Source organism: Kogia breviceps, chromosome 10, assembly GCF_026419965.1.
Source record: "Kogia breviceps isolate mKogBre1 chromosome 10, mKogBre1 haplotype 1, whole genome shotgun sequence".
NCBI classification, from domain to species: Eukaryota; Metazoa; Chordata; class Mammalia; order Artiodactyla; family Physeteridae; genus Kogia; species Kogia breviceps.
Window position 1 is genome coordinate 106,779,928 of NC_081319.1, and position 9,879 is coordinate 106,789,806.

The window sequence follows — 9,879 nt, forward strand, 5'->3', positions numbered from 1 at the left end:
GGGAGAAGTCTCCGTGGGGGGGGCAGGGACAGGCTTGGTCAAGAAACGAGACCGTTGTGAAGCGCTGCTTTGCTCCGCTGTGACGTTAGTTAAAAAGGACGAAGGGAAATGTTCGGGACCGAGTTGGGACACCGGCGTCAGAAGGCGTTAGCTCTAAGGCACGTTTGGTGGAGATGTTTTCTTTGACGGTCTCCGTCCTCTGGGTGGAAGGCACCCACCCACCACCCACCCCACCCCACCCCACCCCACCCCACCCCGCCACCGAGCCCGCGTTCCCGGCCGGCTCCGTCGCGTTCAGGCCAGGAGCGTCTCGGGCGGGCCGGGCAGGTGCGGGCCCGGCGCGCGGGCCGAGGCCGCGTGCAGGGCGTCGGGCAGCCGCACGGGGCAGTACAGGTGCGCGCAGGCGGCCGGGCCCCGGAGCGGCTTGGCGGGGGCCGGGGCCGGGGCGGCCAGGGGCGCGAGCAGGAGGGTCGGCGCCTCGGCTCCGCGCGCGCCCAGCCGCGGCGGCTCGGCCGCGCCGAACGCGCCGAGCGGCAGCAGGGCCCCGGCGGGCGCGCCCGGAAGCAGCGCGGGATAGGCGGGCGGCAGCGGGCAGGGAGCCGCGCCCCACGGCGGGCGCGTCCCGGGGCCCGCGTCCCCGGAGCGGCGGCTGCGGAAGGGCTTGCTGAGGATGCTGTCGATGGCGAAGGGGCCGGAGAACCTGCCCGCCGGACTGGCGCGCCCCTCGGGCCGAGCGGGCGAGCTCGCGCGGGGCGTGGCCGGCGCCGGGGCGGCGGGCGCCGGCGGCGGAGGCGCGGCGTCCGGGGGCCGCGGCCCGGGGCCCGGGGCCGTCGCCCGGTGGCTGAGGCGCTTGCGGCGGCGGCGGAAGACCCCGTCGGCGAAGGTGTACTCGCTGCTGGGGTTAAGCATCCAGTAGTTGTCCTTGCCCCAGGGCCGCGAAGGGTCGCGCAGCACCTTGACGAAGCAGTCGTTGAGCGAGAGGTTGTGACGCACGGAGTTGCGCCAGCCAGTGTAGCTGCCGCGGAAGAACGGGAACTTGCCCATGAGGTACTCGTTGATCTCGGCCAGCGTCAGGCGCCCGCCCGCCGAGTCGCGGATGGCCATGGCGATGAGCGCGATGTACGAGTACGGGGGCTTGGGCCGCCGCGTGTACGGCTTACCGCGCGCGCCCGCGCCGCCGCCCGCGGCCCCCGCCGCCGCCGCGCCCGCCTCCGCCGCGCCCGGCTCTCCGCCCGCGCTCCGCTCGCCGCCGCCCGCCAGCGCCACGGCGCCTTCGCCCGCCGCAGGGCTGTTGGCCGCGCAGTCCCCGTCCGAACCCAGGGAGTCGTCGCCCGCGGCCGACAGCGGAGACGGCGCGTCGCGGCCGCCCGCCCCCTCCAGGTCACTCCCCGGCTTGTCCCCGAGGCCCTCGCGGGGCCCGAACACCTCCAGCTTCATGCCCGCGCCCGTCCCCGCCCGGCGCGTACCCTTTTCCTCCGCGCGGTCCTGGGCAGCGGGCGCCGGGGGCGGGGTGGCGATCCGGAGCCGGGCTCCCGGCCTCTCTCTCCCGGAGCTCGCCTTCCTCTTGGAGAGACAGTCGCTTTCCGGACAGGAGTCCCCTTCCACTGGAATTCTTCTTTGGAGGGGTTGTGCTTATTGGGTGGACCGAGAGGGGCGGAGAGCGAGCAGTTGTGTGTGTGTGTGGGGGGGGGCGTGTTGTCTTCAGTTCGAGGAGTGGAGACTTCGGGGGAGGCGTGCAGGGCCGCGGTTCCAGCCTCGGGTGCCCGAGCGCGCGGGGCTTGGAGTTCCTGCTGGAGGAGGACGCGTGCGCATCTGCTTTCCGTTCCCGAGACGGGGGTTTCTTCTCTGCAAGTCCCCGGTCCCGGGCAGGCGTCCTCGCGGGCCGAGACGGTGCCGGCTGCTGTGCGTGCCACCCACGCCGGGGGGGAGGGTCCGGCCTTCAGGCTCTAGCGCCCACGAAGCAGAGTCGCCGAGGCCGTGGCGCCCGCAGCCGCCTTCCCGCACCCGGTCTCCAGAGCAGCATCTCCACGCCGGCCAGCCGCGGCTCCGTCTCGCCTCCACTTTCGGCCCGGCCCAATATAACCCCGCGGCGCCCCGCGGGGGCGGGGCCTGGGCGCAAACCGAGAGGGGTGGGGAGCGAGGTGGCCCAGGTGGCCGCAGCTCCGGAGCGGGCGCGCACCAGGCGGGGGCCACGCGGCGGCGCGGCAGCAGGTTGTTTGTTTTGGGTCCGCCCGGCCCCGCCCTCCGCCTCCCGCCAATGGGAAGCGTGCGCGCGGCAGCGGTGCGCGCGTGCGCGCGCGAGTGTGCGTGTCCGCGAGTCCTCCCGCCCGGGAGGGGCCCCTGCGCCCTGGAGCTCACGGAAGCGATTTGGGCAAGTGGGCACGGCCGGGGGGCACCTGTAGGGACACCTGGCGGGGTTGGGGCCCGCGGCCTCCCTCAGCTACACGCGGTGTGTTGGCTTCTCTGGGGGTTAAAACGATGCTGCTTCCTAGTGCCACAACCCCTCTCGTCGCGGCCGGGGGGACGCACAGCGGAGAACGCTCAGGACACACTCTGCAGTGACCGCCCACCGGAGCCGAATGGTGTGTGTCCTTCTTGGGACTTCATTTTGAGGACCGTCTCTGTCTTGTTTCCTTCTTTAATGAATAAACTAGTGGACTTGAAATTGGTTACGCTTTCTGAGATGACCTTGAGTTGCTCCCATGTTGGCCTCAGATTTTCTTTTGTCTTCCTTTGCCTCTTCCTATACGGGGCTGGTGGCCCCTGCGAGGAGCGGCGGGTCCCCTGCGCCCGCGCTGTGCGGTTCTGCCTGCGCGGTTCCCATCCCCGGAGGGCGGTTCCGGAGGGCGAGGGCGGGCGCCGTCCTCCTCCGGGACGTTCGCTGTGGTTTCTGTGGCACCGGCGACTGCCCGTGGGGAGATAGGGCCATCTCTCCGCGGCGGGACGTCGGGGCCTGACGTCCAGGTGGCGTGGATGCTCCCGGGAGGGGCGCCCGCCCCCCCGAGGGTGCATTTCTAATCCGCTGCCCTTCCACGCCTAGGTTTCGTCCTTTTCCGGCCTTTGTTGCAAATAGCGACGGAGCTGCGAGTAGGCGGGACCCCCTCCCCCGATGTTTATTTTATTACTTTCCACCATTTGTGCAGAAAACGTACACAACCCTGTCTTATCTTCATTCAGGCAGTTTTAAAGGCATTCAGCATGGGGCCCGAAAAATGACGGGCCCATCGAGGACTCTGTTGTTTTTGGTGTTGGAGGAAAAGCTCTCGTTTGTAGAGTTCAGACTGACTTTCTTGCGTGCCTGCGCGAGAGGGGAGCGGGCGGGGAATGGCTTTCTTCCGGAGCCAGCCTCCCCAGAGGGCTCAGCTCCGGGCCGGGCCGGGGAGTTTGTGGTCCCCAAGACCTGGAGCGGGCAGTGGGCCGGGACGAGAAAGCCGCCAGGTTAAGAGCCACAGGGTAAAAGCCATTCAGAGTGAGTGCTGTCCTGGTTTGACCTCTGGGGGCAGGCGGACGAAGGCCTGGTTTTTGTGGGAGATAGGCCGGCAGGTCGAGGTGTGGGCCAGGTTGGCCGCTGACACACTCCAGGGCCTGGGTGGCACAGGCACAGGGACCCTTCCATCTTAGAGACGCCTACGTGAGCAGCCCCGCAGGCCCGGCCACCCGGCTGCCGCACCGCTGCCCCCAAGCAACCCAGCGCCTCTGCTTTGCACCAGCACTCACCTGGCGGGCAGTTCTCCTCCCCGCCTCCTTCCCCAGCCGCAGCCTGGCCTATTTCGGTTGGCATCGCCCTCCAGGCCCCCGCAGCCATGCTCAGGGCCCTCAGGTTAGTCTGGGAAGTGCCAGTGAGCTGGGCGTGTTGACGGGGATTTTGTTCAGAGAAGAGAGGAGAGGAGCGCGCTCCCTGGGCCCGTTGCCACGCTCACATGTGACTGTGTGACCCTGGGGCTGCTTTCCTCCCTCCTCCGCCTGTCAAAGGATGCCCACGAGGAGGGACTCCTGCGCCACATAGGTTTTTGGCACCGCTCCTTTCTCGGGGTGAATTACAGCAGCTGCATTTCCACCGCTGGGGACTTGGAGGGGTCTTTGGGTGAATTTTAAGCGCCCCGAGAGAGTCACACCCCCCCCCCCGACTCTGCTCCAGGCTGCTCGAGCCCGGCCTGGTGGGGGGGTGCACTGATGTGCGGTTGCTCTCCTTGCCTCTCCCCTCCTGCGGAGTCCCCGCCAGGGAAGTAGACCCCCTCTGCCCGTCGTCCCAGCAAGCTCTCCTTCCCCCATCCCAGCATCCTGGTGGGGAAAGGACCAGCCAGTCACTCCTGGGGGGGCGGGCCTTCCCTTGCGCGGGGCTGGGCCACTGGTGGGCCGCCGGCCGGCTGCAGGTTTTGGGGGAAGGGGGTGGCATGGAGGTGGGAAAATTCTCGCCAAGAAAACCTTTTCTATTTTCAGAGTGACTTAGAACTTTGGGAGGTGGGGAGTGGGCTTTGGAAAGGAAGACCCCACTGAGAACGGGCGGCAGTGGGCCACCTGGAAGGTTAAAAGGACCCTCAGGCACCAAAATGCAGGCCCCCAGTAGGCAAGGAGTTCTGTCTTTTTCCGTCACTGCTGTGTCCCCAATCCTTTGCCTTGAGAAGGACACGTCATGGACGCTGTGCCATTCGCTGAGGAAATGCGTCTGTGCTCAGTTTCCCTTGTGATTGACTTTGCCCTGTTACCTTTAACTGTTCTTTTACGCCCAGGAAGTCCTTCCCCTGCTGCAGATAGAAGAAAACAGAAGTGGGTGGAGAAGAGCGGCCCTCTTCTGCACCTCTGTCCACAGTGCCCTCAACACCAGGGCAGGTCACGAGCTCAGACGCTGCAGACGTTTCACGTGCGGTATTTTGTTGGTTCACAGATTCCCTAGAAATGCTTGGAGATTTCTGCTCCCTAATTCTCCGTCCTTCAGGGATCTACCGTTGATGGGTTAGTGATAAATGCCTGTAGGTGGAGCCTGACCAAAACCTGTAGGGATGGAAGACACTTTCGTTCATTTATTCCCTTGCCCTTTAATTTCTGTGGCGATAAGGGAATAAACTCTGGCACAGGATGAGTTCATGTTTCAGTGACCTGCTGGGCTCCCTGAAGTGGTTTTAGGCAAAGGAAGATAATGCATCCATCTCCAGACACCAAGAGCTAGCTTAATTGGAAACTCTCTGCAGATTCAGAACTTGCTGTAAGTTGATGGTGCCTCACCGCCCCAGTGCCTAAACCTTGATGTGTAATTCCTAAAATGGCTGAGGGAGCTTGGCCGACTGGGACCTGACTCCCAGTGGAAACATGGGTGGCTGGCCCCGGGGGTTTAGGAGTGCTCAGAGCCTCCTAGCACCAAGGGAGCCAGGGAATCACATCCCTCACACTCTCCCACCGAACCCCCCAACACCTAGAACCAGCTGTGAGCTTCTTGCCAGGTTACCCTCTGCCAGGAGCCACCGTTGGCCCCTGGGTCTGAAGAGAAGGTGAACTTGAAATTGCCTTCCCTGGGGACCTGGGCCTCTGGAGAAGTCCACACTGTAATGCAGCTCTTGTTGTGAGCCCCAGGCCACGGACACGGCTTTGATCTAAGCTCTGTCGCTTGGGAAGCAGAGGGGGCTGAAGGTCGGGGGGCCTGAGGTCCTCTCCAGGGCTCAAGCCCAGCTTCCTGTACACCCCGTTCTCATCGTGAAACAATGGGAGGAGAGGGAGCATTTTGCACTTGGTTCTAGCTGAGGCCTCCTCGGTCTGTCTACTCCTGTAGGCATGGAGCCCTTGGGAAGAACCTGCGGGGATGGCGGGGGGTGGGGGGGGCGCAGATCCAGCCGCGGTGTGTGTGTGCGTCGTGTCATAGACCTGACCTTGCTGGTTTGCGCTCTGCCACTTCTGTCCCCTGAGGACTTCTTGGTCCTCAGCCAGGAACACCGTTTAAGCCGGGAACCCAGCACCTGTCCGGGCGTGGTCCACAAGGGGCAAACCCAAGGGCTGCGCTTGAAGATTCTTTGGAGAATCCAGGGGTCACAGCCAGAAGCAACCCCCCGTGGGCTCCACTGAGCTGTGGGAGCTCCCTCTAGGCGGTGGGTCCTGGGCTCGGCCCGGTGATGGTGGAGAGGAAGGATGCAGAGACAGGGGTGAGAAGGCAGAGGGGAGGGGCCTGAGGACATGGGGGACCAGCCCCAGTGCGCCGGGGGCTTAGGGGTCAGGGAGAACGCCGCCTGATCTGAAGTTCACAGTAAAGCCTGCACCGTGTAGGGAACGTTGTCAAAGAATGAAAGAAAGCCCTGGGTAATTTATCACAGTAAGACGAGAGCTTTGATGCTGCTGGGGTCATGGAGCCGTCCTCAGAGCTGACCACGTCCAGGGAACCCTCCTGGTCCAGCTTTAGTCCAGTTTCCCTTTTACCTGAAGTTCTTTAATTTGGAAGTTTTAAAAGCAGGGCAAGAAAAACTGAGCCTCCCTTTGCAGGGAGGCTGAGTTATCCAGTCCTGTCTCTTAAACGTTGAGACTGTCGCGTCCTATGCTAAATTAAAGATCAGGCCCTCGCGATGTTTGTCGCAGGAAGGAGACTGTCCTTCTGTGAGGAGGATTGGGGCGGGCGGGCTCTGGCTCCCAGGCCCCTGGTTCTGCCCCTTGGTCCTGCTGTCACAAGGATCTGGCGAGAGAGGGGCAGGTGGCAGACGGCACCTGCTGTGTCCTTGGAAGAAGACGACGGTGCCTGCAGGGCCTACTCAGCCCTCCCCACGGGTGGGGAAGGGTCTGTGGCACCCCTGCCTCGGCTGGCAGCCCCAGCTCTTGGACCACAGGCCAGGCTTGTGCGGGCGGGAGGGGCGGACTCCCCATCGCCCCAGAGAAGGTGTGGTCACTTTGGACCCCGATGGGGACCTTGGAGACGGATGGCCTTGGGCTGTGTCTCCGCTCTAGCGGGCAAGTCCCCGGGCCTCACGTTTGTCTTTTTCACCTAGAACAAGAACTGCTGTCAGAGTTGCGACAAACATCCTGATCAATGTTTGTCAGCTTACAGCCCCTCTTGTTTCACTTGCATCTCCCCCACCCCGACTTCCCACCCTCCACTAGCTTTTTATGAAGCAAATCCAAGACATCGTAATTTTTCTTCCATAATTACGTCCATGTCTTTAAAAAATATGGACTCCTTTTTTACAAAATAAAAATGGAACCCCATCACCATTGTCAAACTTTGAAAAATTGCCAGTATTTCCATAATGTTACCAAATATCATCATAATTAAATTTTCCCGATGCTTTCATTTTTAATAAATAGTTTAATTAATCCAGGGTTCAAATAAGGTCCTCTTGCGTTTGATTGATAAGTCTTCTAAGTTTCTTGAATCTATAGATCTTTCTTCCCTGCTTTTAATTTAATTGGTAAATAAGCAGGTTGTCTGTCCTGTAGAAATTTCCTATAATTTGGATTTTGCTGATTTACGTCCTGTCGGTTCACACAGTCTTGTGCCTGCTGTGTTGCTGGTGAATTGACAGATCTAGAGGCTTGGCCATGCTCCCTTTTGATGTGTTTTCCGAGAATACTGATGACGCTGTGGATTTCGGTCAGGAGGCTCATTATGACAGGGTGTTGCTCTTCTTGTGACTTAAGACTGATCAGTGGATTCAGACGTGAGCCTGACTCATCCTCTTCGAAGCTCCCCATCAGCTCCTCACCTCCTGGTCTTTGCAGCCGTTGCTGACAAGTGCCCTGACGTCACCATCAGGGGTGGCAAGATGGCGACATTCTCTCCTTTATTTACAAGCTCTAAACGTATTTGAAGAAAGACTTCCTCATCAGCTCCTTGTCACTTGGAAATACCGTCTGTGCAGAAAAGAAGGTTAAATGCCTGATTCCTTTTATTTACTTCTTTTCAAATAATTTGATAGTTCTTCTAGAATCCATCAAAAGACACACACCCATCTATATAAATATCATAGTTAACAAATAGGTCTTTCACATATATGACTTGTTTAGATCCTTTCGTAGCTTCCTAGACTCCTACTATGACAAGATATTCCGGACTCATTTTCTATGTCCTGCCTCATACCTGGAGTTATCTATTTATCCAAAGTATCCCTGGTTCTTTATAGATAGAACTAGTACTGAGGGACCAAAGTCTTGAGTTCTAGACCTGTTCATTGCTCCTGGGTTGGTCATTGTTTCTAGGACTTTACAATGGACAGTACTAGGGAAACATTTTTCTTAAAATATATGCTATTTCCAATTCCACTATGGGATTACAAGGTTTTCACTTAGGTTTTTTTTAAAATTTTGTGTCTATATCTATTTTCTCTTATGCTGAATATCACATCAACATAGCTACTCATCTGCTTTATCCTGTGTGTGTGTGTCTCTACCTATTCCTGTTTCAGAATGTCACTTTCAAGTTTTATTATTAACATTGTGATCACTGAAAACAATTTGAGTTTTACTTGCTGTTTTTTTTTTTTTTTTTCTCTACAGGGATATAGCTCACTAGCTACACAGTCACATTACTGAGTTTTAAAGTTACTTGAGATAATTGGACCCTTGATATCAGGTTTACATCATTTGGTGCATTTTGCTTTTTGTCTCCTTCATTGTTTTATTTTTTTCATAATTATGTAATACTTATCTGGCTCCCAAATCAAAGCTTTAACCTGAGTTGTATTCAGGAAAATTTAATTTTCATCCCTGCTTTTTCCACCTGGCCTTCTTCTCTACTCTGTAGGTAACCATTTGATAAAAGTTTAAAGATTACCCTTTGCCTTAGTTTGCTAGGGCTGCTATAACAGGATAACACAGACTGGGTGGCTTACACAACAAAAATCTATTTCTCACGGTTCTGGAGGCTGGACATTCAAGATCAAGGTATCAGCAGGACTGGTTTCTTCTGAGGCATCTCCTCGGTTTGCAGACAACATCACAGCACCATGAACTTGGCCAGTGAGAATGGAAGGTACATAATTGGTGGCATGTGTTGCATGATGTGTAGAGGTCCATGTGAGATGAGGGGCTCGATTGTTTATCCGAACGTGCTGTGGTTTTAGAGGCTCTGACCATATATTCACTGCGCAGAACACTGCCTTTTTCTGCTTGTCGTCTCCGTGTTATTATTATAGGACCCTTCCTCTCAAACGTGTTCCAGGGCTTCCCTGGTGGCGCAGTGGTTGAGAGTCCGCCTGCCGATGCGGGGGACATGGGTTCGTGCCCCGGTCCGGGAAGATCCCACGTGCCGCGGAGCGGCTGGGCCCGTGAGCCATGGCCGCTGAGCCTGCGCGTCCGGAGCCTGTGCTCCGCAACGGGAAAGGCCATGACAGTGAGAGGCCCGCGTACCACAAAAAAAAAAAAAAAAAAAGTGTTCCAGTTTGGGACAGTAAGTTCTATGGGTGCCCTAGTTTTAGAGGTCCACTAAATAATAATAAAACTGATGGTCTCTGTGTTAAAAATGTTAGGGCTATCATTTTCTAGTCCCGGCTTGAAGTCTGAGCTCTACATTATTCCCAGTGAGTTTCTTGGCAGATTCTGGTACTAAGCCAGACTCAGCCTGTTCTAAGGTCTCCTCCATCCTTTTCGTAAATGATCCCATGAGCCTTCGACTTTGGGGTTCAGCTTTAGCTGGGAAGAGCCTTGTCCTGGTCTTTCCCAGCCTAGGCTGGTACATTCAGGAAGTGGTCAGCTACTTTCTAATGAATTCCTCCTCCCAGGATGGAGTCCGTGCTGTTTCCTGAAGTGGGCTGCACACCAGTCTGTTGGCATATGCTGCCCCCCTGGAAAGGGTGGGCAGGATCGTTTAAGGCTCCATCACAACACGTTGTGCGGAATGTAAACACGGGTATAATGTTCAGAAAGCGTATGCTGGCAAATGCAGACTGAATCGGACTGAATCAGCATATT

General features: G+C 58.1%; 1 protein-coding gene across 1 annotated transcript; it reads right to left on the minus strand.

The window, feature by feature from the left end:
* Nucleotides 1-294: 294 nt before the first annotated feature.
* Nucleotides 295-2,141, minus strand: FOXQ1 (forkhead box Q1). The gene has a single exon (XM_059075593.2). It carries the CDS (start codon nucleotides 1,435-1,437, stop codon nucleotides 295-297), a length of 1,143 nt encoding a protein of 380 aa, XP_058931576.1. The 5' UTR covers nucleotides 1,438-2,141.
* Between the last annotated feature and the right edge of the window lie 7,738 nt (nucleotides 2,142-9,879).

Excerpts from the sequence above, each read along its gene's own strand:
- FOXQ1 (XM_059075593.2), bottom strand. The coding sequence starts at position 1,437 with ATGAAGCTGGAGGTGTTCGGGCCCCGCGAGGGCCTCGGGGACAAGCCG.